This window comes from Sardina pilchardus, chromosome 17 (assembly GCF_963854185.1).
Source record: "Sardina pilchardus chromosome 17, fSarPil1.1, whole genome shotgun sequence".
In the NCBI taxonomy this organism is placed as follows: Eukaryota; Metazoa; Chordata; class Actinopteri; order Clupeiformes; family Clupeidae; genus Sardina; species Sardina pilchardus.
In genome coordinates this window covers 11,350,441-11,376,940 of record NC_085010.1, presented here as the reverse complement: position 1 = coordinate 11,376,940, position 26,500 = coordinate 11,350,441, and the positions used below count along the sequence as shown (strand labels likewise).

General features: G+C 42.5%; 1 protein-coding gene across 1 annotated transcript in view; it reads right to left on the bottom strand.

Moving 5' to 3' along the window:
- Positions 1–26,500, bottom strand: part of mybpc1 (myosin binding protein C1) — a 47,084-nt gene that overhangs the window by 14,342 nt on the left and 6,242 nt on the right. Inside the window, exons 2-20 of the mRNA XM_062517998.1 lie at positions 25,403–25,420; positions 23,275–23,343; positions 18,620–18,667; positions 17,694–17,732; positions 16,177–16,218; positions 14,790–14,900; positions 14,105–14,253; positions 12,271–12,388; positions 12,114–12,165; positions 10,763–10,819; positions 7,739–7,902; positions 7,292–7,424; positions 5,297–5,305; positions 4,485–4,609; positions 4,031–4,136; positions 3,116–3,282; positions 1,995–2,160; positions 1,570–1,676; positions 602–738 (exon numbers count right to left, since the gene is read on the bottom strand). Of these exons, the coding sequence (XP_062373982.1) occupies positions 602–738; positions 1,570–1,676; positions 1,995–2,160; positions 3,116–3,282; positions 4,031–4,136; positions 4,485–4,609; positions 5,297–5,305; positions 7,292–7,424; positions 7,739–7,902; positions 10,763–10,819; positions 12,114–12,165; positions 12,271–12,388; positions 14,105–14,253; positions 14,790–14,900; positions 16,177–16,218; positions 17,694–17,732; positions 18,620–18,667; positions 23,275–23,343; positions 25,403–25,420 (1,817 nt within the window). The remainder of the gene's footprint in view (positions 1–601; positions 739–1,569; positions 1,677–1,994; positions 2,161–3,115; positions 3,283–4,030; positions 4,137–4,484; positions 4,610–5,296; positions 5,306–7,291; positions 7,425–7,738; positions 7,903–10,762; positions 10,820–12,113; positions 12,166–12,270; positions 12,389–14,104; positions 14,254–14,789; positions 14,901–16,176; positions 16,219–17,693; positions 17,733–18,619; positions 18,668–23,274; positions 23,344–25,402; positions 25,421–26,500) is intronic.

Genomic DNA, 26,500 nt, shown 5'->3' with positions numbered 1-26,500 from the left:
AAATAACTTAGGCCCCTTGTTAATCTGGCAATATCTTTTACAAGAGAGGGATACTTTTGTTTTGCTGTTACTTAAACATTATATCACCAGTCACCTGTCACTTCTGTTTCTTTAGTAATCATGTGTTCTATGTTTTATTAAAGCAACACATTGTCATGGTTTATTTTACTTTAAAAAGGAGACTCTGACATGATGGCTGATGTGTGCTGGGGAAGCCTGGTAATGAACTGTCATGTTTTGTAACCCTTAGACCTTTAACACCCTGTTTTAGACTAATTCCTCTTTGTGCTAAATCGATACCCAGTATATCTTTTTACTTGAACTTGCAGAGGCGGACATCCTGTGTTCAGAAAGTAAAAGTCCTGCCAAGTATTTGATCCAGACATTTTGGAAACGAGCTCATCCCAATTAGCTGCCAGGCACTGTAGGTCAGATAATTAGTGATATCACCTGTGTTAAGTACACAGGTAGAACGAATACATGGCAGGACTTTTACTCTTTGGAACGAGGAATGTCCGCCTCTGTTCACTTGTCTCTTCTACATTTTTTTGTGGAGGAGGACTGCAAATGTTGAAATAAGAAGCCAGACTTGTCAGCGCACCCTCTCTCCCTTCATCCAGACCACTCGTGGGGCCGGTTCTCCACTGATGGGGACCTCAAGACGCAGCTTGTTTCCGGCAACGATGGTGATGGTGTTGTCTGGGGCATTCAGCGCTTCCAGGTGCACCCTGGGAGGATCTGAGGAGAGAAGGGCAGAGCAAGATCTCAGCTGGGGCAACCAGCATGAACTTACCATAACCATAATCGTAACCATGACCAGCATGAACTTACCATAACCATAAACGTAACCATGTCCAGCATGAACTTACCATAACCATAAACGTAACCCTGACCAGCATGAACTTACCATAACCATAATCGTAACCCTGTCCAGCATGAACTTACCATAACCATAACCAGCAGGAATCTACCATAATAATAACCATAACCATAGCCAGCAGGAATTTATCATAAGCCTTTCCATAACCAGCAAGAATAACCATGACCATAACAATAACCATGACCATGGCCACAACCATAACCATAGCCAGCAGGAATTTACCATAACTTTAACCATAACTCATCACCATAACTAGCAGGAATTTACCATAACCATAACCAGCAGGATTTTACTCTAACCATAACCAGCAATAATTTACCATAACTTTAATCGTAACCTATTACCTAATACCAGCAGGATTATACCCTCATCTTAACCAGCAGGGATTTACATCATGTTTCCCAACATGGGATTGATACATTCCACACAATATTTTTGTAAGATTTAGTCTAAAACAGCTAGTTCAGATGAATCAATATTACTCAGTTGAAATTTGCAAAAAATAGACCTATAAATCATTGCAATTTAAAAAAATCACAGAAAATTATGTGAACTGAAAAAAAAAAAAAAACCTTGTACTGAAAATAATGAATGTATCTGGTGGCCTTGTGTTGAATGACTGTTGAATCTATTCTGAATAGAATTCTACCATCCTGATGATAATGAGAGGAGGGGCACTTGCTGTTTACCGTGAACTTGAACTTTGCAAGTTAGGCTCTGGCTGTAGCCCTCGGGAACAAACATGTAGTCTCCTGCATCATGAATCGTGGCTGTCTGAACCTCCAGCCTGTGGTTCCTGTCATAGACAACAATACAAACAACGCTATTATTTACAAACAAACTTTTCAAAATGATCGGGGTACAAACAGAGATGTTTTTTGATGACGGGATGCATTTCAAGGCTGAGTGATTACTCATGATTAATGGAACTTGGGTCTAGTCTGACATTTCCCACAGAGTAACACATAGAGTAGTAGAGTAATACATCTATTTCCTGCACATCAAACCACCCGACTAAGGTGAGTGAGTGAGTGAGTGAGTGAGAGAGAGAGAGAGAGAGTTATATACAGTATGTCTGTCTGTGTGTGTGTGTGTTTTGTGCGGTTTTTCATACTTGGCCCGGTGGAGGATATTGATGCGGTCACTAGACTGGATAAGCTGACCGTTGCGGTACCAGCGGCCGGGAACATTCCCCGGGGAGATCTCGCAGTGGAGGGGAAGAGGCTGACCCAACAGAACCGTCATGTCCTGCAGATCCTGAATAATCTTCAGAGGTTTCACTGAGACAAGAAAAGGACAGTGAGTTGGAGAGAGAGAGAGAGATAGATATAGATAGATAGACAGATACATGTAGGTAGATAGATAGATAGATAGATAGATAGATAGATAGATAGATAGATACATAGATAGATACATAGATAGAACAAGAAAATATGAATGTACAGCTGGGAACTTATTGTTGAGCTGAGAGGGAGGAGGTCAGAGTGGGAAATATAGGAACATAAACTAGATAACTTGCAGGATCATGATGTTGCTGTAACCAACCTTTAAACTGACAGATTCATTGATAAGCTTAGTATAGTCCTTAGTATAGTCGCAAGCTACAGTGCACCTGTTTTACAGATGATTATGGCATGTAAAAACAGATACCGTGTACAGTATAACTGGATTCGTTGAATGTCTCATTCACATATGCTACTGAATGTTAAGATGTATATGTCTTGCAAAGTGTGCATTGATGATGAGAAAAGTCACGTCGGTTTTCCAATAGTGTGATTGCAGTTGTGACAGGCATCCAGTAAGCTGTCTATTTGTAACAGTACCTCCACCAAGGAGGTAATGTTTTCATCGGGCTTTGTCTGTCTATTTGTTTGTTTGTTTGTTTGTCTGTTAGCAAGATAACTCAAACTCTAGTCTTATGATATTAAAAGTTAACCTTGGCCTTAGCAGAAGCAAAGATCCTTAAGGCGGAGCAAGATACGTCGTTGTAGTTCATGTCTATGGGCGCAAAGCGGGGATCACTTCCTCTGCATAAAGGGGGTGTGTCATGCGTGTCATGTCCATAGACTTCAATGGAACAGCTCTGCATAAAGGGGGATTTTGCCCCCCCCCCCCCCCCCCCCTCCCCCCTCCCTCTTGCAATTCGGGTTCCAGGAAGAGGCTTCTCATGAAGTATCTTGCTCCGCCCTTAATGATCTTTGGCAGAAGGTTCTTTTTCAGAACACTGGTACTTACGGTCCACTTGAACATGAGCTTCAGTGGTGCCCCCTGTGGCCATGAGGGAGTAAGTGCCAGTGTCCTCCTTTGAGGCATCGTCTATGATCAGCCAATGCTTGGTGCCCTCGGATTTCACCCGGTACCGAGACCGGACTCCAGTGGGAACTTCAACACCGTTCTTCATCCTGTGGAGATATGGAGTTTGGGTTATGGGTTTCTTTATTCACTCCATCACCAGCTAGAAGCCCTGTACCATTGCTGTACACTTGCCCAATAGAAGCCCAATCTACTCAACACTGTAACGCTGCATAACACAATTTTTCTTTGCCATCTAAGTAATAGACTGTGGACCAGTTTCATGGATTGTGGGAAGTCCTAAACTAAATTTCAAAGCAGATCTCCACTGAAACAGTACTTTTAGCTGACAACTGAGCTTGAAGGAACAGCAGGATACATCTTCTTGTCTCTGTTTGCGCACTAGTCTGATACTGTTAGTCTAGTTTAGCATAAGTCACTGGAAGTTGATGAGACCAGTTAGCCTATAGCTAGCCTATAGCCTACAGTATACCCCAGTGTGTAGGATTGCCAACCGTTCCGTATTTTTGAGAAACTGCTCAATGCACATACAAGACAATGAAAAACACACACACAAAAACCTACACTCTAATGACACGTTAGTGTTTCTCCAAGCCTACAGCAGCTAGCGGGTCTGTGAGTTTGTGTTATGTATCGTGGCAACGCTTACAATAACGGTGCGAGATTTACAGCATCTATTATGGACCATAATACCCCCCTACTTTATGTACTTACAATAACTAATAATAGTGCACAAGCACTTGTACACTCATATTAGGTATTGTTAGTACAGAAGTATGCAAATTGGAACACCGCCTGTCTGTGTCATGGGCATGGAGTGCCTCTGCGTTGTAGTACCATTTGACTTTAGCCCCCTCTTCAGACACTTCACACTCCAGCTCGATGCGCTCATTGACCGTAGTCTTCACAGGCTCAATATGCTTCAAAATGTTCACAGGGAGCTCTGCCAACAGAAAGCGAGAGACAGAGAGAGAGAGAAATAGAGCACAGTTTCATCATCAGAGTGGGACAGACAGTGTGGTGATGTCATCAATAATCATCAATATGGACTATTTGGAATTATAGATATTATACAGTATATGGACATATTATGGATATATTTTCACATTTCTTTAGACGTAGATACACAGAGGGATTGTGTGTGTATGTGTGTGTGTATGTGTGTGTGTGTGTGTGTGTGTGTGTGTGTGTGTGTGTGTGTGTGTGTGTGTGTGTGTGTGTGTGTGTGTGCATGCGTGCATGCATGCGTGTGTGTGGGCTGGGCAGACACACAGACAGACAGGCCGAGTACCTTTAACGAAGAGCTCAGTTGAACATTTCTCGTCTCCAGCGGTAACTGAGTAGGCAGCATCGTCGTTGATCTGGCAGTTGTTGATGACCATAATCCTCTGGGTACCCTTGTGCTCAAAGATGTACCTACCCAACAAACCCACAACGCATAAACAGCCACGCAATGCAGTGCAAAAGCACGTCTGACATGTCTATGTCTACATATCTAGGCCATAATTAAAAGAGTTTATGTAAGATCTGGGCTTCAGTTCATGTAAGTAAGCAAAATTATTGTATTTTGGCTTTGCTTTATTGGTCAAGAGTGAAAAGTTAATCATATACATGTAATGTACCTGCACAGAACAACTAACTTACTAACTTACAGTAATACAATGCAGTACTTAATTCACACATTTTTGAATGCTATCGCCGATATTACTATTGATAATATTACTGTTACTACTACTAATACTAATAACAACAACAACAACAACAACATAATAATAATAACAGTAATAGTAATAATGAAATAATATCTTGCATAGAGCTCAGAATTCATAGGTACTGTAAATGCACTTCTTCAAACTATTTATAGTTGTATAAAAAATACATACCTTAGAACCCTGCTTCAAAAAAACAATAATTGACAACAACTGCTTTCCTAAAAGGCAGACTAGATGGATTGTTACAAGCTGCATATCTTTCTCTCTCTCTCTCTCTCTCTCTGAGAGTGTATGATAAAACCAATACAATAGGAGGTCTCACTATAGCTGATGATAAAATAACATGAACTGTCAGCGTTTATAGAGCTGTATAACAGATGAGCCGACTTACTTCCGGTTACTTTAGTCGTAGGCCGGAGCAGAGAGCGGAAAAGCACGAGGAAGGCGGCGGACGAGGAGGAGGAGGAGGAGGTTACACGAGAGGAAAGACAACCCGGCCAAATCACACACACACAGAGACAGACAAACACGGAACAGAAGGAACAAGGAACAGAAGACATCATGCCTAGATCACTAGTGGCTGGGGCAGCCATTAGTGGCACTGTGACACAGAACAACAAGTAAACAATATACATAAACATGACCGTAAACAACATAGAGAGATGGCACAGTGGAGCCTGTCGGGGAGCAGGGAATCCTGGGGGATATACCACCGGCGATCAGACGAACGGGAAAGCGCAGTGACCTTCCAGATGGCTTTAACCCCGATTGGCTTTGAGTGACCTCTGACCTTAGCCTGCGTTACCCAGCAACATGAAAGGATGTGCAGGGCACAATCTCCGCAGATTTTACTAGTGCTGCTGTAGTGTGCAGTTTAATGGATGTTGATAAGACAGATAGTTTAATGAATATTGATAGACAAATAGTTTAAGAGGCTGTGTGTAAACTATGAGTAGTGTCAAGCTGTCCTGAATACACTATCACGTCTGTGACTGCTGTCCGCCATCGAATCTAGTGAACCGCTTCACCAGGGGACTATGAGGCACAAGTAGGCACAAAAAGGGACATTTCACATTTTTCACTTCTTTTTTTTCTGTCCTAAAACCTCCCCTCTCCTCTCCTACATTGTTTCTCTGCACACAAGATATCAAAGCCCAGCCACACAGCTCCTGTATTTACATAACATTTCTGGGGGAGACTGGGTCTACAGGCGCTACGCTATGTGATCGGACTGTTCAAGAACACAATGCTCTGTGTTCCTTACGCCAAGAGAGCCACCATTGTCCAAGGATTTGACTTAACTCTTTATGTTGTGTGAAGTGGATTGAGCGGCCTTTTGTGCACTATAGACATGGAACTATAAAAAATATTGTTTACTTACTTACTTACTGCTGACTGTCAATAAATCCAGAAATGATGTCTTCTCTGTCCCTGTCATGTTTAAAGGCGAATCCAGACTACTTACAGGGTTATCGTTGTCAGCATTGTCCCTCTCTGTCACCCTCTTTTCTATAGGCTCTGGAATTCCCTTGGCAAAATTTCAAAAGTTTGTGTGGGTCATGTAGGCTACTGTAGGTGGATTTCATTATTTGTTTGCCTGTTAATTTATTTGTTATCTTTTTGAGGACTTTGAGGTAACTACAAAGCCAACCGCTGGTTAAAGACCTGTGAGGAAGGCACTGCCATTTCCTGTCTGTAGAAGGAAGGACCTGTTGTTAATTGCAAAAGGACAATTAATGAATTGACCAGGTACATTAGCGTACTACATCTCTGTCTGAATGTAGCTCAGGGCCACATGTCGACCCTTAGGACGCTTCTTACACATCGCCATCCAGCCCTCAACAGCGTTGAGAGAACATTATTGTACATGTTTGCTTGGGATTGCCAGCGAATGATTCACAATGCAATTTGGTGGCAGAGGAAGTTCGAATTGACTTGAGTGCAACAACACAGTACTGTTCATTGGGAGGACACACATTCCTGCTTGTTGCAGAGCTGCTACATTGACACGGACAACAATATTTTGGTTCAATTGTTGTTAACAATTTGATTCATTGTTAAGTTTTTTTTTTTTTCATGAGAGGAGTTTGTTCATGATCTGTGAGGATTGGAATGTGTCAGCGGTTCATTCCGTTTGCATCTGTGGACCATTGCTGGAAAGCCCGAGCAAAGAGTACAAACAAATCTCGATATTATGAAAACAGAAAACAAAACAAAAAAAAATAACAACAAAACAACAAAAAATAGGAGCAAGACCACAAATGAAACCTATTTTATGAGAGAGGCCCCAAAAATGCATTTCATTTGTGCGAAGACAGAGGGATACAATTAATGTGACAGTACAGGAGAGACAGAGAGAGACTAGCCGGCATAAAACATAACGTACTTGGGAGTGGGCCGAATCTCTTGCCCATTCTTGTACCACTTCAACTCCACTGTTGGGTCAGCTAGGTCAACTACAAGTCGGATTTTTCCACCTTTGTCCGCCTGGTACGCTGGATCCAACTTCTTGGCAAAAGCTTTGGATAAAAAAACGCAGAGCTTGTAAAAAAAAGTTACTGACTTCAACAAACAGTTTAAAAATAAAAATTATTTACATTATATTACTTTGTGATTGCCTAAATACATTTTGGACATTTCAGTGTTTTTGTTTGCCTAAAATAAAAATGTTTGTATTTTTGTTTGTGGAATACTACGGCGGTGTGTGTTGATGAAAACATGTCATGTTAATCTGTATGTGTGCGTTTTTCGTCCTCCATGGCCAAATGTGCAATACTGTGAATACCATCAGGGCACTGTGTTGAATATACGAATAAGCAGTGATCATGGGCACCTTCACTCTTCTTCACGACCTTCGTCGTCTTCTTCAGTCTCTTCAGAAGCCCACGCAGGTCAGTGATGCCGTACTCAAAGGCTATTTTCTCGTACTGGTCCGGTCGGGCATTTTTGAGGATCTCCCAGACGTCCACGTCGGGGGCCTCCTCCTGTTTCGGTTCCCTAAGGAACCACCACAGGTGAAGCAGGGAGGCAGCATGAGGTCAGAGATAAATTGAGTGAATTCGCAACGTGTCCTAAGGAACTCAATAAGCAGTGAGAGTCAGTGACTTGTATTGGTCTGAATTCAGTGCAGAACTGGTCTAAAATTGAGATTCTCAAAGGTACAGTCAGTAATTCCATCGTTGATATTTGAGCTGAACAGCCAATCTCAAGACCCCGCCTTCTGGGTTCCTGAAACAACATGTTGATTGGCTGGAACAGTTGTGCAACTATGACTTTATTTGTTTACTATTTATAGTGACATGATTATGCACAAACACCACAATTCTTCAAATAAATACACTTGAGGTTTCACAGATACTGACATTTACTAGTTGTAGTTTCATAATAGTAATTTATCTTCCCGTCAATAAGTCGTTATTTACCAGTACTATGCTGAGCTAACATTACTGCTATGCTAGCTGTTGGTGGGGATGGGTGGGGGACATGTGCTTATTTTACTTTAAATCAGCAGCACAAAACATATATGTCACTGTGAAACAACAGATTTTCAGTACTACCCTAAATATGAATGTCTATAGCCCATTTAGACTTTTGTCAATGACTAGCTTACTGCTGCCTATAGCACTGACTAGAGTTTTTAATAGTTAACTTGATGATGAAACTGATGATAAATGCCTGTCTAGAGTAATTCACTGGATTGGACAAAACATGTATTGGCTTAGAATCTGACTGTACCTTTAAATGAACGAGTTTCGGAACTAGTGACCAGAAAACTGGTCAGAATGGAACTGTTTTTCTCCCACCTGTTCCTATCAACACTTATCTATATCTCAGATTGCAAATATTTTCTCTGTCTCTCTTTCGCTTTCTCCCTTACTCTTTGCATCCCACTATCTCTGTGTTTTTTCCTCTGTCTGACTCTCATTCAATAGTTCCTCAGGACATGTCACCAAAGGGATGGGCTTGGCCAAGTACTCTGGCTACTGTCTGGCAGAACGCTGTGATAAATGAGATCTTACGAGGATGGAAAAGATTTAGGCTAGCGAAAAGATAAGAGGGATTCTGATTGCTGGGTCCACTTTAGGGGTCTTCTAGTATAGAGGGACTAGGGAATATATGAAAAAGGGAGAGAAAGGATGGGAGAGAGGAAGAGTAATGTTTTTGGGGGGTCTGTGACAGAATGTGGCGTTTTTATTTTATTTATTAACATTTAGCAAAATGCTAATAATAACCGTGTTATTGTGGTTTCACTAAAGATGAGGAGGTGCACGAGAAGAAACAAATGGGAGTGTGGATATGTAAGTATGGATGCTCAGCCGGCAACAATTGATTATAACCATATACCCATGTGGCATGTGACCTTGAGACGGATTTGGTCCATACTTGGCCAATATTCGACTCAGTGTCGTTTACCACTGTAGCTGGGCATTTGATAAAAGGGCTTCGATGACATTTTAAGGGAGAAGAATGTGATGTTTTTATTATTATTATTTCAGAACATAGAAGGATCAGGTCGATTTCAGTGCATGGCATGCAAGATCGTTACATGGGAGGGTTCTAAGATAAGAGGGCCTTCAGTGCATGAAGAGCAGTCTTATCTAACGTTCTCACCAGCTGAAATGAGCCCATCCCTTTGTCTGATTGTAATCACATTTGAGTTTTTAATCACATCAGTGCTGTTTGACTGCTAGTAAAGTTGTTTTATGGCAGGGGAGGAGTTAGGTTATAGTTAACCAAGAAGACTGGTTAAATAAGTATGTTTGTTCAGGTTGTGAGAAGGCAGTTTAGTCAATATCAGACTCAAGGCAAACAGCTTTTTCTTTCATAGACATTTCCTGAATGTCAGAAAGATTCAAAGGCCTAGAACAGCATAACATTATTGTTTTCAATTTCTATTTCGTAATATAAGAGAACGTTTCAAGTCCACTTTTATTCAGGCAGTTATCAACTACTCTACATAGAGAAATTAAAGGAATTATTTTAACTTGTGTGTTTTCTAGTTTTGAAATGATTGTGTGATAACACTATTTCGCAGCTTCATTTACAAGAAGTCCAACAGCACGTCGAGAATGACTGGAATGGACCCCATGTTCAGCAGGTCACTGGACCTATGGTGGATGATGCCATCTCCATCATTTCTGACAGCTAATTGGAGGGACTCATGAATGCTGCCTTCAAATGAAGTGTTACCACACTAACAGTCGGCCAACACTCTTGCTTGTCCACTTCCTGGAACTACATTGCATGCTGGGAAAGCTTCAGGATTGGTCATACTTACCAGTAGTAAGGTCTAAGGTTAATTTTTTTACCTATGGTACTCTACTAACCTGGCATTTCTGAATATGTGGGGAAGAAGAACAAGACAAGCCCAAAATAAGTGGAAAAAAATTGTACTGAGGGATTTTCGACTGGTTTTGAATTGTTATAGATTTTCCTGACTATTGTACAAGAGAGTGTGTGTCTGGTGTTGTCCACCTCTAAGCCAAGGAAACAGATACAAATTCAAACCTGATAGCTAGTGATAAATAAAACTGAAAGATAAGACGTTTGGATTACTTTCAGTTGATTTTGGGTACTAATATCTACAACAAGCAATACTGCTCAGTAAAATAGCTTGTTTGTACACCATGGATTTGTTCTTGACAAAATAATTACTTTTATAAAATAATGAGGAAAGGAAGAGAAAAGAAAAAAACACAAGAAAGAAACAAAGACTCTAAAAGGAATCAAATACAAAAGGCAAAACAAAGAGTCTTGAGAGGAAGAAAAAGAGGAAAGCTGTCAGGGCTTGACGTGAAAAAGAACAAGAAGGTGCAAAAAAGACTCCGCCCAGTAGGGGGCAGACTGTAATTCTCACCTATGCTTTAGAAGACCACTAAAGTCAAGGTCGCCCGCATCGTCCGGGCCGTCACTGCTGTTATACAGACAAGAAGAGATTAATGGAAATTTCCGTTAATTGAAACAGGCACTAAACAGAGAACAATGCTAAACAGAATAACGCAAAGTTTGGGTGGCTTACAGCAATCTATGCATTAAGCCTGGGCTAACGCATGATTGGCCACTTCTCACAATAACCCTTTTTTTGCCTCTCTTTCATGTACTTCGATAACAAACAGGCAAAAAAAAAAAAGGGTTTGTGGAAGTGCTACCAAGAGCAATCCCAGTACTAGCATCCTCACAAAGGCTTTGCAGTGTTGCCTGGGCAACGCTACACAGACATGCAAGGATGTGCAAAGGGGTGGGATTTTGTACTTTTGCGTTGCTTTCTGACACATTGTTGTTGACTTTCTGGGTGAGGAGATGCAAGTGTTGGCCTTTTGAACAGAACACATTAGAGTTGATTGGTTTTCTGGTAATTACCCTTTTATAAATGGTTAATCATGTCCACTTTGATGGAAGCCAGCTTTTCCCTCAACCAAACCATGTCCTTGCATTGGTTTGCTACATGTAGCCTATCTAAGGTGAGTTACAATTTTTACCTCGTTATCAATCATATCATGTCAGTGGTAGTGTTTTTCTAAATGTGCTTCAATCAATGTAAATGTATTCTTATTATATACGTACGTTTTAAGGCTCCTAAGCATGTTTATAACTTTTTACATTTATGCTTCTTCTAAGGGGTAATTGCTGAGATACTTTGAGTTTGCATTTGTTTTGCATTAAAGAAAAACTCTATTTTGGAGGTTAACTAGTGTACATACAGTATTCTTTGGGGACCAAAATGATGTCAGTCGGAGTAGATCTGAATAAGCACTTGTGAAGAAGCATAGGTGATAGCTTAGCTTGAGGGCAAATTCACTACATGATGGGGGTGAATAGGTAATGTGCTAACTACAGAAAGGTAAAAAGATTTTTTTTTTTTTTTGTCAGAGGGACCTTACCCACAATAGTAGAGAAGCATAATTATATTTTGAGCCTAATCTGGCCTAGTATAGGTAGCAAATTACTTTGAGGCTAGGCTATATGATATTTCCTTGCAAATGCATATTCCAATCATACTCAAAGCTACTCTTATTAACATCATTTTGGTCCTCAATGAAAATGTACACTCACTGTCATCCAAAATAAGTTGTTGTACCAGAGTTTTCCTTTATACAACCAAATCACATCTATTCTAAATCCTTTCTGGAAAACCTATTGGGATTCTCAGATCTGTGGTATTGAAAGAGAAGTATATTTCCTGGTGGTGGTTCAATCTTGCTCAGTACCTTCTTTTGAACGCTGATCGAATGTCAACATTTGATTGACCGGATTCAACTTCTGAAAAACAATTAGCCAAGAACATCAATGAGTTTCGAAAGAGACAAAATCAATTAATGATTTCTTAATACAAAACAAAAACAAAACAAAAAAAACAATGCAAACCTTTCACTTCCAGGTCAAAGGAGCAACTGTCAAATTTGTCCTTGTAATTCACTTCACACCTGTAGTTCCCAGCATAATTGGTTTTGGCTTTAATAATGTGCATCTCAAATGTGTGAATCTGTAAAGAGTGTTGACATTAACCACAACAGTTATTAGTACTATGAAGTAATATGACTGTCAGCTGTCTCCCTAACACCGCAGCATGAATGATAGATTAACCAAACGTGACGTGATACTGGATTGGAGGAGCTGGTAGGGAGACAGTTGGTATTCTTCAAGTATTCTTAACAGTCTTCTGTAATAAACTCCTACTTTGCTAACCACGTTGTTGGAACTTCGTTATGTGCAGGGACCCTGAGCAAGCTACTGACGAGGTTTGGTGCTGTTTTTACAATATTACTGGCAGAGGCGGACAGAGAGTTCCAGAGTTCCTGGTTCCAGAGAGTAAAAGTCCTGCCATATATTATTTCTACTTGTGATCTTAACACAGGTGATATCACTAATTATCTGATCTACCTGGCAGCTAATTAGGATGAGCTGGTTTACTAAATGGTTGGATCAAATATTTGGCAGGACTTTTACTTTCTGAACCTGGGATGTCCCTAATCCACTATTTGTGATTTGGGGCTATGGTGTAAACCGGGGGAAGCTCTGCAGTGGTTGATCAATAAAAAATACTGTCTTCATGGCTTATTTGATGTGTTTTATGCAGAAAAAGAATCTGGGGTCAACCTTTGCTGGAGTTACGCTTCAACACACTAGCATTCTGCTAATGAATGCTGAATTAAACGCTCAGTGAAGCTCCATAGGCCTCCATGCGAATGCCCTCTAGGTGAACTGTAGCCAGTCTCAAAAACAGGAAGTTGTAGCTGAAGAGCATGGGTTTGATTGGGCATGAGATTAACCTACAGTACCTGTCATAGGCTGAATATCAGGCCTACCAGAGCCCATTTAGGGAGAGCCGGCCCACTCGCTATTAACTCTATTGTACCTGCAGTTCCGCTAGGGGCGATCACGAGCAAGTGATCCAACAATGGGGGTCTATGGGGCTAGACGGCTAAATTGGTCTGTTTCACCTGATTGTCATTGAAAAATCGAAGATTGGATTTTAGTTTCTGCAAGCTCAATATGGGTTATAGGTTGAAAGTTGAATGAACAATTACTTATGGCCCTTTGGTTTCTCACAGGCTTGGTCGTTGTTGCCCGTAACACACTAGCATCCTGCTAATGAATGACGCCATTGACACGTTTGAAAGGCTTTTTAGAACAATTAAGGGACCTTTTAAGGGAATTCGTTGACCCCCCTTTCGCATACAATATTCAGATTTCTACACAAAAAAAATTATATCCAGAGAAAAGTGGATTTTAGGAGAAACTCCTTTCACCTCCATTCATTCTCCACTTGCTCGCGATCGCCCTCTAGTTGCAGTACCATGCTAGCCTGGCTAACGCCTCCCACTTCTCAAATGAGACGTGGTCTGGCAACCAGACGTTCATTTTCTCGTATTTGAAAAAATGCCCAGATCCGTTCATTGGGCGCCACGGATGTCTATCAAATGCGCATAGCTCACCCAACTCGTTCGTATGCAACGCTAAGGGCTGCCGTAAATCCTTTGGCGTCGAATGTAGACGCAAGAGGGCAACGGAAACTTCTCGGATGTTCTGTGATTGGTTCGCCAACATCAGGCGAACATTAGGGCGTTAGTTTCCAGACTGGCTTAGCAGCGGGATTGAAATCACCGCGCAAGGCAGTATGGGAAAACCCAGGCTAGTACCATGCGGAAGTATTTAGCGAGTAGTCGTTCTCCCCCTATTAGACATTCTCTGGGCCTACCTTGGAGAAGCGGTCAAATGACTCCTTCAGCTGCAGGTGTTTGCCTGTCTTGCTGGCTAAGTCCATCCATTTCCCTTTGAACCATTTGATTGTAGGTTTACGTAACAGGTCTTTTGCCTCCACCTTGGCAATGAAGGTGATGTCCTCACCTGAGAAAATATTATCAATGGATTTTCTTCTGTCTTACCATCATCGATTTCAAAGTATCTTTGGGCTAGCCTAGAAATCTAGACACCCCTAGCGGCAGCTGCCGCGGTAGTCTAGCAACTCTCCATTGAATTTGGAGCTGGAGAAATGAAATTCTACCAGGCCAATCACATTGTGTACAGGGTCCGTAGGTGGGCTTCACATAATGACGACTGACTTGCGACCACAAGTTGTGTGACCGTCAAGGGTTTCATTTGTAGTAAATGTACTGTACTGTAAACTTAAGATTTTGCCTATGGAGCAAGGGGAAATCTGTATGGTCTAAGTGTCTGTTAAATGTAATAATGTTTGGAAAAAGTGGGTGGAGGTAAAAGAAAAACCCTGCAAGTCCCGATAAACAAACAAACAAACAAACAAATGAAAAAATAAATAAATAAAAACATAAACCCTACATTACTTTATGGTACATAGTTGGAGATGAGCCATATGTTGTTTCCCCATGAGGGAAATAAAACAAAACATTTCTGATGTCACTCACCAACGGCGATGGATGTTGTTTCTGGTCTTTCAATCAGGAGGGTGGAAAGAGGTGGAGGCTCGATTGACTTGTCCAAGTCCTCAGGAGGTTGCCCCTCCCCCAAGGACCACACTAACAAATCAGGACAAATCAGGACACATGTTATCATCAGCATCTCATTATTCCTTAGACATATTCCAGCATTTATACTCACCATTTCCTTGGCTCCAACAGACTCTCCACACACACACACGCACACACAAAATAACACAACACACCACACACTCTTTCTCTCTCTCTCTCTCACACACACTCACACACACACACACACACACACACACACACACACACACACACACACACACACGCACACACAACATAACACAACACACCACACACTCTTTCTCTCTCTCTCACACACACACACAACGAGAAAACACACTCACTCTTTCACATACTGTAGCACTTTCATTACGACAGCATAGCAAGCTGGATCTAAAGCTTGAAAGCAGTAACACTAAAGCATCATAGCAAGCATGAACATAAGACAACGAACGATGATTAGTGGGATCCTGTGGAAAAAACACTGGGGGAAAAAAAGAACGAAAACACAAAGAAATTGCTTGCCATAGTGATTGACATTGTGTATACACAGTGTGGAACTAGAATGTTTTGAGTGATATCGAGGAATGTTTTTTTTTTTCTTTTTTTTTTGTAACTTCATTTGAGATATTCCCCAGAGGATATTCGGACACATTGATTTCCAGTAAGTCCAGGGTGACTCACGAGAACAACATGTAAACAAACCATCACATTTACCTACGGCTGACACACTATCCTGTCACTTTTGTCATGATTCTTGACTCTTAATACATCGACCCTGCGGCTATAAAATTAACATTCAACACAACACTCTGCCCTACTTTTAGCCATTGAAGTATATATGCTCCGTTTCTAGGGATGAGAAAGGCAGTCTTGTTCATTTCCCCATGGCATATGGAAAAGCGGACTGTTTCCCAAAAATCCCATAGCTTCCTACAAGCAACCGAGAGGAAATGGGAAGTTGGGGCACTATGGAGTTTTAGGAAAACCAGCCCTTTTCATAACAACGCCTTCCAAGGCCCAACTAACCAAGCCACATAAAATATTATAGTCGGCCTGGTTCCATTGGGTCTTTCAGTGTGGTGAAATGAACATCATATTCTTCATTCATCCTCAAGTTCAACTAACCTAATGAGAGTTTACTAGTTTAACCTGAAAACCACTGCACTCTTTAAACTTGTGATGCTTTACTTTATTACCTATCCTATGATCAAACACCCTGTCAGCCTCAGCACCGTCTGTCTGTCTTGTTGCAGGCTGGTGTGAGGCCTGGTTATGAATGCGTTTCTGGGCATTAAGATATTACCTGAGTCTTTCCTCCCCATGGCGGACTGAGGGATGCTATCATCTAGACAGAGACAGAGAGACGTTTACAGCATATTATAGGAAATAATACTGTAAAGGTGACAAGCGGCAGACACGCTTAGACACACATACACAAACACACACACACACACACACACATACACACAACAGCTGGTGCTGCACATGTGAGGACACTTACACATACACTACACACACGCACACACATACACAGATGCACACAGTTTACACGGATACACAAACACTATACATTTGGGACTGGTCATGCATCAACAAACAACATCAAGCTTTGACTGTTGGAATTTGATCATGATGCAATTTATCCTCAATCCTCTGACAATCCTTCTGAAATTCTAGAGCTGTAAAGACTGAAATTATATATAATGGTGTACCATTTGGAATTCTATGACCTTTAAGCTTTCAGGCTTCAGGTTCTTTGTAACGTTCATAGGAAAATCTATTCAGGCATCATGCTCAAAATTCCAAACTTGTCCACATAAATATTTATTTATGTGCCAGTGTCAAACAAAACAGAAAACTGAGACCAAAACAGTAATATGCACATAAGACAAGACATTCTTAAACAAAGACTTGACTAGTCTACCAGCTAAATTTGTTTAAATTGGGTTAAGGTCCTTTCAACGGACTCTAAACTGAAGAGAGTTAAACATGTCTCTATACATGTTTTTTTTTTCTTTTCTTTTTTTCGTACTACCAGACAGTTGCTTGTATTACTCCAAACCAGTTTTTCCCGGTCACACTTTGAGGGATTCACAGAATTGCATGTGTCAGTCTCACATTTAAAGTGGTGTTCAGTGTCAAAGAAAATTTTGCATAATTCTCCCTGACTAGTGTTTAAATGTTGTTCTATATGTTGTTGTCAGGAGCATTTTAAATAGATCAGTTCAGGTCAGATGCATAGAAAACAATGGCCCTGATTCAGATTAGAGCCATATAGATACATCTATTAATATGTATCTATATGGCTCTGATTCAGATGGACAGAACATTCTAGAAGGATACAAACATTCTTGTAGGTTACCACAGCACAGACAGGCCAAGAGATGTCCTTTATGAAAATCTGAAGTATACTCTTGCACACCAAGGTGTAGGCCAGTAAACAATTAACTGTCTGTCTCTAATGTATCAACATAGAGCACAGATAGCATGATGATCCTAGCATGATGGTGCAAAATGATCCTTTCCTCAAAAGATTCTATAAGACCTTTGAACCTCTGAGGGTTCTGTCAAGAGTCTTGTTTGGGAATGTAGAGAATAGCCTGTGTAACATGAGCCCTACAAAGATCCCATGAACACTTTTGTTTGTTTGTTTGTTTGTTTGCTTGTTTGTGTAATTGTTTGTTTGTTTGTTTGTTTGTTTGTCGAGTGAACTGTGACATGCAGTGCTGGGGGTCCCTCAGGAGTCCGACAGGTAAAACACTGCTCTACTCTATCGGTTTGGTCAGATCTACTACAGGATAATTAACGGAGGGCTCTTACTAGGTAGGTCAATAGACAGTTTCTTGAGATTGCCATCCTCTGTGGAAGAAAGCAAAGCATTGTGGGTAATCAATCATTTTTTTTAATATGATGAGAATATGGAAGAGGGAAATCTTAGAGATTATGAAAAGGTAGAGTTTATGAAATTGGATAAATCCAATAAGTGCATACACAACCTGCAATCTAACCTCTAGAATTGGTGCACCTGTCATTATTAAAAGAGAGCAAAAAAACTTCACGTAGTTCTGCATGGATAATTCATGATAACACTCTATTTTTAAACCTTTTTTACTGATAAGGAAACATCTGGGAAGTGAGACCGTAGTTTAATCTTTTTTTGTAAAACATAAACAAAACATGAACAGGGCTTTCATTTAAATTCATATATACATAAATATCATGCAGAGGTGTAGATTGCATGATTTTATCTATATACTAACAGATGTGTTCCACATCTTAACCTTTATATGACTTTACAGGAACACAGTATATAAAGGTTTGTGTGCTTGTAGGAACAGGGGGCTCAGTAGAGATTATGTCCAGGACTTTCACACTTGCAAGTGCGATGTACGTATGTATAATAACTGTCATACATAGTACAAAATTAGTTTCAAAGGCTGAGCTCACCAGCAATAGCTGCCCTTTCAGGTGTATAATAGATATCAAAGAGGCACCTGGACGATTTTAATCCCCCCTCAAAAAAAAAACACAGAATGCCTCAAGAAATAGATCGTTAATATCTGGGGTTCATTATTGTACACGTCACCATGGCAACGGGTACATTCTAAAATATGCTGATGGCAGTCTCTTTGGTGATGGTCTCCAGGGTTCTGCACTACTCTGAGGTCTCCATAGCAACTGTCAGCTGAAACAACCGTTTTTATTGATGTAGTTATTTATTTGTTTGAGGGGGGGGGGCTACCAACCTGGAGGGGTAGGTGAAGGGGTGCTGGTTGTTGCGTCATCATCTTTATCTGCAATAAAGGTATGATTGACACATAGACCCACCTATCAATTTGCTCCATATCCAAGAAGGGTAGGACTGACATGACAAGCAACACCAATCAAGACAGGACAGTGGGGTCCAAGTATAGGCCTACTACATCCATGTGTGAGATGATTGAATGAGATGTGTGTGTGTATGAGTGTGGATTTGTGTGTGTGTGTGTGTGTGTGTGTGTGTGTTTATGTGTGTGACAGTGACAGAGTGTGGAGGATGAATTGTGCCCATATTACAGCATGCATTGTTTAGATGTGTGTTCACAGGAAAGAATGCATGACCGAGAATGTTCAATGAGCCTAGAACTGCTGTGTGTGTAGGATAGCATGTGTGTGTGCGTTTGTGCGATGACTGTGTGGATGTGGATTGATGCGCTGGTAAGATCAGAGCAGCATGCTGGTTTGGAGCCGCAGGTAGTATAGGCGCCATGCTGGCAGTGGCAGTTTGTTGTGCTGGAGTCAGCCACAGTGAGAGAGCACAGCTAGCATGGCAGCCATTTTGAATGAGACCAAGGCCCAACCATGATACAGAGATGGTACATGTATGTCATGACTATGTGACAATTTTTTCGCACACATATACTCTCTCTCTCTCTCTCTCTCTCTCTCTCTCTCTCTCTCTCTCTCACACACACACACACACACACACACACACACACACACACACACACACACACACAAATACTTTACACCTGTATACAGTATGTTTATACATATAGACACATATATATGTACATACACATAAACAGGCAGTTGGACCCACTGCACGTGTATAAATCCATACATCCACAACATAAACAAGCTGTATGACAGCACATTTATTTAGCCATACACTCACATACATAAACAGGAAGTTTGACAACCCATTTATATATATCCATACATCCACATACAAACGCACGCAGTGTGACATCACATGAGCCAGACTGCGGGGGCAGACCTGTGGAAGGTTGGGGTGGGGTTATCACCATGACTACCGGCTCAGTATCAGCAGCCTTCTCAACAGTCACGGGGGGAGCTGGTCGGGACGAGGCTAGTACAGGTTAGATGCACACACACACGCGCACGCACACACACACACACACACACACACACACACACACACACACACACACACATCCATATCCATACACACAGTCTCTAGCCTTCTCTGTCTCACTTTCTCAATCACACATAGAGTATAGAGTACAAACACACACACACACACACACACACTAGCCTTCTCGGTCTCACTTTCTCACTCACACATACCGTACACACACACACACCTCACAAATGATGATAAATGATTAATGATGACAGCTATCGTATAGTACAAGTTAAAAATGGCAGATTCACCAGATTTGCACTCATCCTCAGTTTCATTCAGAGATATAGGCCATTGTACCAAGGTAGTGCTACTGCAAATAGCCTGCATATTAGGCACACTTCATAAATATACAAACCTTAATATTCATTTCAGACCCAAACTATAACAATTAAAATTAGAAATGCCATTGTATAGTTTGTACACAGCTGTTGAAGCCTCATTACGCTCTAAGCGAAGTAGAAGCTGATGCCCGGGCCTTTATTGGGTTTGTCCACTGCAGTGGGCAGCGAGGATAGTTCATTTCATCCGCACAGACACTGGTTCGACCAAATCAGCCCTTTGGTTCTTAGTATGACCAAATCATGACATTGGTTCTCTTGAAGAAAACATGGTCTGCAGCCGGTTGCACCAGCTGAACGTAAGTTCCATCTTAGCTAAGTTCGAACGTAAACTGGCGCTACGTTGAGGTTTACGACCTACTAAAATAGAACGGGTTGCACCAAGCAGATAGTTTCAACGTAGGCACTAAGTTATGACTTAAATGACACACTAACTTACACCACCCTTCCCCTAGGTGTAAGTCCCGTCGTAACTATTTTGTTAACATGTTTTTTTTCATTTAAACGGTGGAAATGTTACATTTAACAAAGTATAAGCCGAGAAGAGTTACATACGCGACCCTTACACACATTTAATTTTCTTCGGCAGTGTTTGAATCATGTTATTCTGGAAATCGTAGGCCTAATGGACCTAGCGGTACAACTACCAAAGCTATCCACTCAAAGCACACATTTCCTTGCTGTTTATTGAGCTGTTATCAGAGATTTCATTCTAGCAGCTAGTCATATTAGAAAGATTTACCGTTACCTTAGCTATCCACTGCGGTAGGCTAACTTAGGTTACGTTAGGTGAACAGTGGTTGCTGAAATATTCCCAAAGCACATACAACAAAATAAAGTCTTATTTAAAAATGCAGTGTTATTTTATTCCATAGGCCTATAACAAAATAATTGTGGAGGAAGTCAAACTTCAACGTGGCTTTATCATACAAGCGAACGTTACGTTACCAACGCAAGGATCTGTGACGCCTCCGTTCTAATTAATATTGATTGGTTGTCAACGGTAAAAACGTCATTCTATGCGACAATATTTTGATTTAGTAGCTACTAACTACGTTGTAGCTTTAGTAGCGATGGTGCAACAGAAAAAGAATGCAGCGCTAGTTTGAAACTAGTTAGTTTCAACGTAAGGTTAAGACGCAACTTACACCTTAACTTACGATCGACCTTACGTTCGACTGGTGCAACCGGCTGCAGATCTTGAGCTTCAGAATTCCGAAAATAGAATGTAGAATTTTGTCATTTGAATTTGGAATTCGGAATTCAGAATTTAGAATTTAGAACTTCAAATCCAGAATTTAGAACTCCAGAATTTGGAATGGAGAATGAAGTGTGGTCTGGGGGAGGGGGGTTGCATCTGAGTGGAATCAGTGTTCTGTGTTGGATCTAGAACAAGCTTTGGGGAAAAGTGTTAATGGCCAGAGACTGTTAATGGCAGTACTTACCCGGGGGAGGGGAGGCGTGGGGGGCTTCCTCCTTTACCTCTACAGCCTCTACTGGTTCCAGATCCTTCACCTCAGCCACTATCGGCTGGGCTGCCTCAGGCACCGCTGCTGCGGTTGGCTCTGGGTCTGTGACCTCAACCACAACTGGCTCTGCCTTTGGCTCTGCTGCTTCTGCCGCCACTGGCTCTAGGTCAGTGACCTCTGTCACGATTGGCTCAGGCCCCGTGACCTCGGCCCCCATTGGCTGGAGCTCAGTGACATCGGTCACGGTGGGCTGGGACTCAGTGACTTCCTGCCCTTCGGCGACTATGGGGTCTTTGCCCTCGGCTACAGCCTCTGCACAGCAAACACAGGGCCCGTCTGAAGCAGCCTGCCAGCCTGAAGCATGCCAGCCACAGCTCTGGCAAGCACACATGCAGCTCCTAAGCTGTGTATGAGGTGCTGGGCATAGACACAGATGGGCATGAAAGTGGTCATACGGTACGTGGCCAGTTCTCCATACGTGGACTAAAGGAGAAATGTGGCGATTTTTCTCGTGAATCTCCGTTTCTCATGTCACCAGGTACAGCAAAAAGTAGTAGCTCGTAGCTAGTTCCAACAGCTAGAGCAGCCAGACAGCTACAGCGCTACAGTCTTGTGGGGCATGTCTTGTACTCTGTGACCTCGAGAAACGGAGTAAACGGAGACTTCTTATTCTCTTTTAGTCTCGGACTAGGTTCAATTCATGTTCAGAAAACTGTCTCTATGGGTTCAATGACATTAATTAAATATCAGTGTAAAGGTTCGTTCAAGATAAGATAATCTACTGGATGTTCAGCCTATAAATGCCGAGATTAGCCCCAGTCTCCCCAATATGCCACAAAACTCACAAAGGAAACACAGCTGTCCATGTTGTCTAATGATGTACTGTGTGAAAATTCAATCTGCCCGATTGGACCACATGTCCCATATTCAGCCAAGGTTTGTTTTTGGATTGCGATGTTATTTGCTTTTACTGTATTAGGGAAAAAAACAGCTGTGTTTCTTCTCCAAGAACAGACTGCATCCTCCACATGAGAGTATCACCACCAGTGCGTCTTGCCAGCACCTTATACAGACTCAGAGCGTACTCACAGATTGAACGTATGGGACCAGCCGAGCCTCCAAACAGCAACGCAAGCACATGCAAGTGTTGAAGAGTGGTGCACATGATCGCTGAGTGTGTGTGAGTGTTTGCGTGTGCATTTATGTTTGTGTGTGAGTGTGTGTGCATGTTTGTGTGTGTGAGTGTGTGTGTGAGAGAGAGACACTGTGGGTGACTCATCAACAGTGAGGGGTGAACAGCCATAGTGGAAAAGACCTGTGGTGGTGGAAACTCTCAAATCACGCTCACTCGTGAGGTCACAGTCACGTGGGGGAGGACAAGAGGCCGACAGATGGATAGACAGACAGAGGAAAGAAACAGACAGACTGACAGAGGAAACAGGGGATAGGAAGAAAGACAAAAAGAGAGAGGGAGAGAAGGAATGATAGACAAGTGGAAGAAAGAAAGGCATTAGAGAGACACAGACTGATAGAGGAAACAGTGGATAGAGAGAAATGGGAGAGAGATAGAGAGAGAGGGATCAGAGGAGGAGTGATAGAGAAGAGGGAGAGAGAGCTGAGGGGGGAAGGGATGGACTGGGGGGGGGTGGTTGTGGGGACACAAGAGGAACACTTCCAGCACCTACCTGCAGGGGGAGACACCTCGAGAGCAATCTCAGGTGTGGGCACCGTCCCGGCCTCAGGACCAGCACTGTCTGAGTGTGTGACAAACACAGCGGAGATGCAAGCGCCGCCACAGACACACACACACTGCCTCAGAGCACGTAAACACACACACACACACACACATACGCGCATATTCTATCTCTCTCTTGCACTCTTTCGCCCACACAATTACACACATCCACAAGAAGATGCACACGTGCATGCAAACATTGTTGCGTTTTCATGGCAACGCAGGTCAAATTGCTATGCAGCACATGTAAATACAGTATGCATCACGTTCGATAGTGTGTATCCCATCCATTGACGCAGAGGCAAACACATATCTGCTTAGACTCAATCACAGACACAAACACATTTGCCAGCACATACATACAACACACACACAGCAAACTCACCCTTACTCTCATCCAAACCGAAACACACACATTCACTCACACACACACATACACTGATAATGGTTCTTATGAGGACCCGTGAAATGTCCCTGTAGAACTCCTTTCCCCCCTGGGATGTGCTGGAGAAGACAGACCATGTGCTTTAGAGCCCAGCCATAACACATATGCCTGGCTCTGTAGTCAGCTTCAGGGAGAAAGGGATTTGGACCCGGGGTTCAAATGGGTATGCTAGTAAGATATGTCAGTTAACACACACCGAGGTGTTAGATTATGTAGTCACAACTTACTTTTGGTTGGTGGGATCTACAGTATAGGGCTTCCCAAGAACTTAAACGTGTTGCTTGTATTTTTTATTATTGTCTATTTATTTGTTTGTTTTCCCTGATGACAGCTGCAGTCCAGGGCAAATATTTAGTGTACTCCTTTTATTTCAGTTATCTTTCATTTCCATTGGAATGTATGAAGTCATTTGTGGAACTGTGGAACATGTTTACTTCCTTTTGTTTACCCACCCCTACCCCAATTATTCCTTACTCCTTTTAAGTCTTCACTCACTCTCTCTCTCTCTCCCTCTCTCTCATCCTCTCCTCTCTCTTTCAGTATATTTACTTTTCTTTGTTTTCTGATACTCACCACCAGGCCCTCCCATAAGAAGCCTTTGAAACTTCCGAAGCTTCAAGGTCAAACTCTGTGCCTGGGATGACATCCAAACATGCCAGCGATCGCTAGTGGTCACATGTGCTACCATAGAAGAAGAGAACTTGCGCCGGGGAGGGGGGGGGGGGTAATGGTGGGTGGTAGAGGGGGGGCCCAGCTTGACAGCACTTGTCAGCTGTGTCAACATCACCAGATCTCCCGTGGCGGTGCAATGCTAAGTCCCCCCCCAACCACCACCGCTACCTCGTATCTCCTCATGGTCACCCCTCTGCCTCAAGCAAGGCCATCACTCTGGCTTTTTCCTTGGGAAGTTCGCACGTTTACGCCACGACCACTGTGGCGACTGTGTTCACACATTTACACAGGGACCCCACCCCCCAACCCCGTAATGTCGCATCACACATTGGGGCAGACCGCGGCGTACCTTGTAATTACTCCGGGTTGACAACCTTGGCCGTCGGAAATCAACGCGACGGTGGCTCGGGCCTGACTGACGAGCTTGTTTACACGTTTGTTCTAATGTGATACTCTCCTCACTCTTCTAAGTGCCCCTCCTTGCTCCGGTTCTAAGGTTTCTTAACTGCGAGCAGCGGAGGGAGGGAGGGAGGGGGGTCACAGTCTGTTCTGGCGTCGAGCATGTGAGAACATTGCCACTTGGCCCTGACGAGTGACCGGTTTACTTTAGCTCGTTAAATATAGATCTCAGGTGTCTCGCATGCTGCAGGCGATGTACCCAGCGACTTGGCTCTCCTCTGTCTCTGCCTCTGCCTCACCTCTCCTCACCTTTCCCCTCCTCACTCTCTATCCTCTGTTCTTCTCCTCCTCTCCTCTTTCCTTTTCTCACGTCTGCACTTTATTCCTCTGTTCACTCCTGCTTTACTTGAGAGCCTTCTCCTTTCATCCTCGGCACCACTGACTGCTCTTAGACTCTCAGTCCGCTGCCTTTGATGAGTTGGCGGATTCGCTAACACAACGCAAAAAAAGATTTCGATATGCTGAAAGGAGTCTGGGAGACAAAACCAGTCAATTTACTCACCTTCTGGTGTGCCTTCATCTGCGAAAAAAAAAGAGATAGAGAGAAAGAGAGAGAGAGAGAGAATGAGAGAGAGAGAGAGAGAAAGAGGGATTTTACTCACATGGCCCAAGAGAACTCAGCTCAAAAAGTAATGCTGCAATGTGTGCAAAACTGAGTTGCACAAGGAAATGTTGGGCTTTGCGTTGAACTGATGCAATAATCAAGAGAGACTTCACCTATCAAGCAATGGACTCTGATTAGTACGCTACATGGTATACATGGTATAACCTATACATGCTATAGATACACACAGCTTGTGAGTTGTTGATATTGATGTCAATTTTATGATCCTCAAAGACACCTGATGGATTTTTTGACTCACATAATTTTCCAATGTCTAAGCCCTGTTGGTATGTTAGCCCATTCCCACTTATGCCCATTCCCAGAGTCTAGACACTCCCCTGTAGTCTTAGCGGTTGCTTTCTTGGACCGTTGGCAGCCAGATAAAAGTCTCCTATCTCAGCTGATTAGAGACCAACTTAACCCCCCGTGTGAAGTGCTCTAAGACGGGCGCCTGTGCGGATCAATGGGTGCAGAGATCCACTGAAAAGCCTGATAGTCAGATAGGCAGCGTGGGTTTAAAGATAAAGAGAGAGGGGTATTAGAGCTCAGAGAGGTTGGAGGAGGGGGGGCGGGGGGCAACTTGGGGAGAGAAATCCACACCTGTGGGTTAAAGTCCGTTTAGACTATGTCTTAAATAGAGAGAGAAAGAGGGAGGGAGAGAGAGAGTGTGTGTGTGGATATGTCCCCCCCCCCCCTCTCTCTCTCTGTGTGTGTGTGTTTGTGACTGAGTGTGTATCCTTATTTAAATGTCGAGTCGAATGTCCATCTTTCATCCGCGGCTTATGAGATCATATCGGTTGGTCATACTTTCATTCATACCCACCTCATAGCTACAACAGCGCAGTTATTTATACACCACATTCATTAAGCTACACACACCCCCACACGATACACACATCGATGATGAACACCGAGCGTCTGCCCTCTTGTGGCCAAAACTGGAAGTGTGGAAGACATGACCAAACACCGGGCACATCTCATGATGTCATTTTTGGC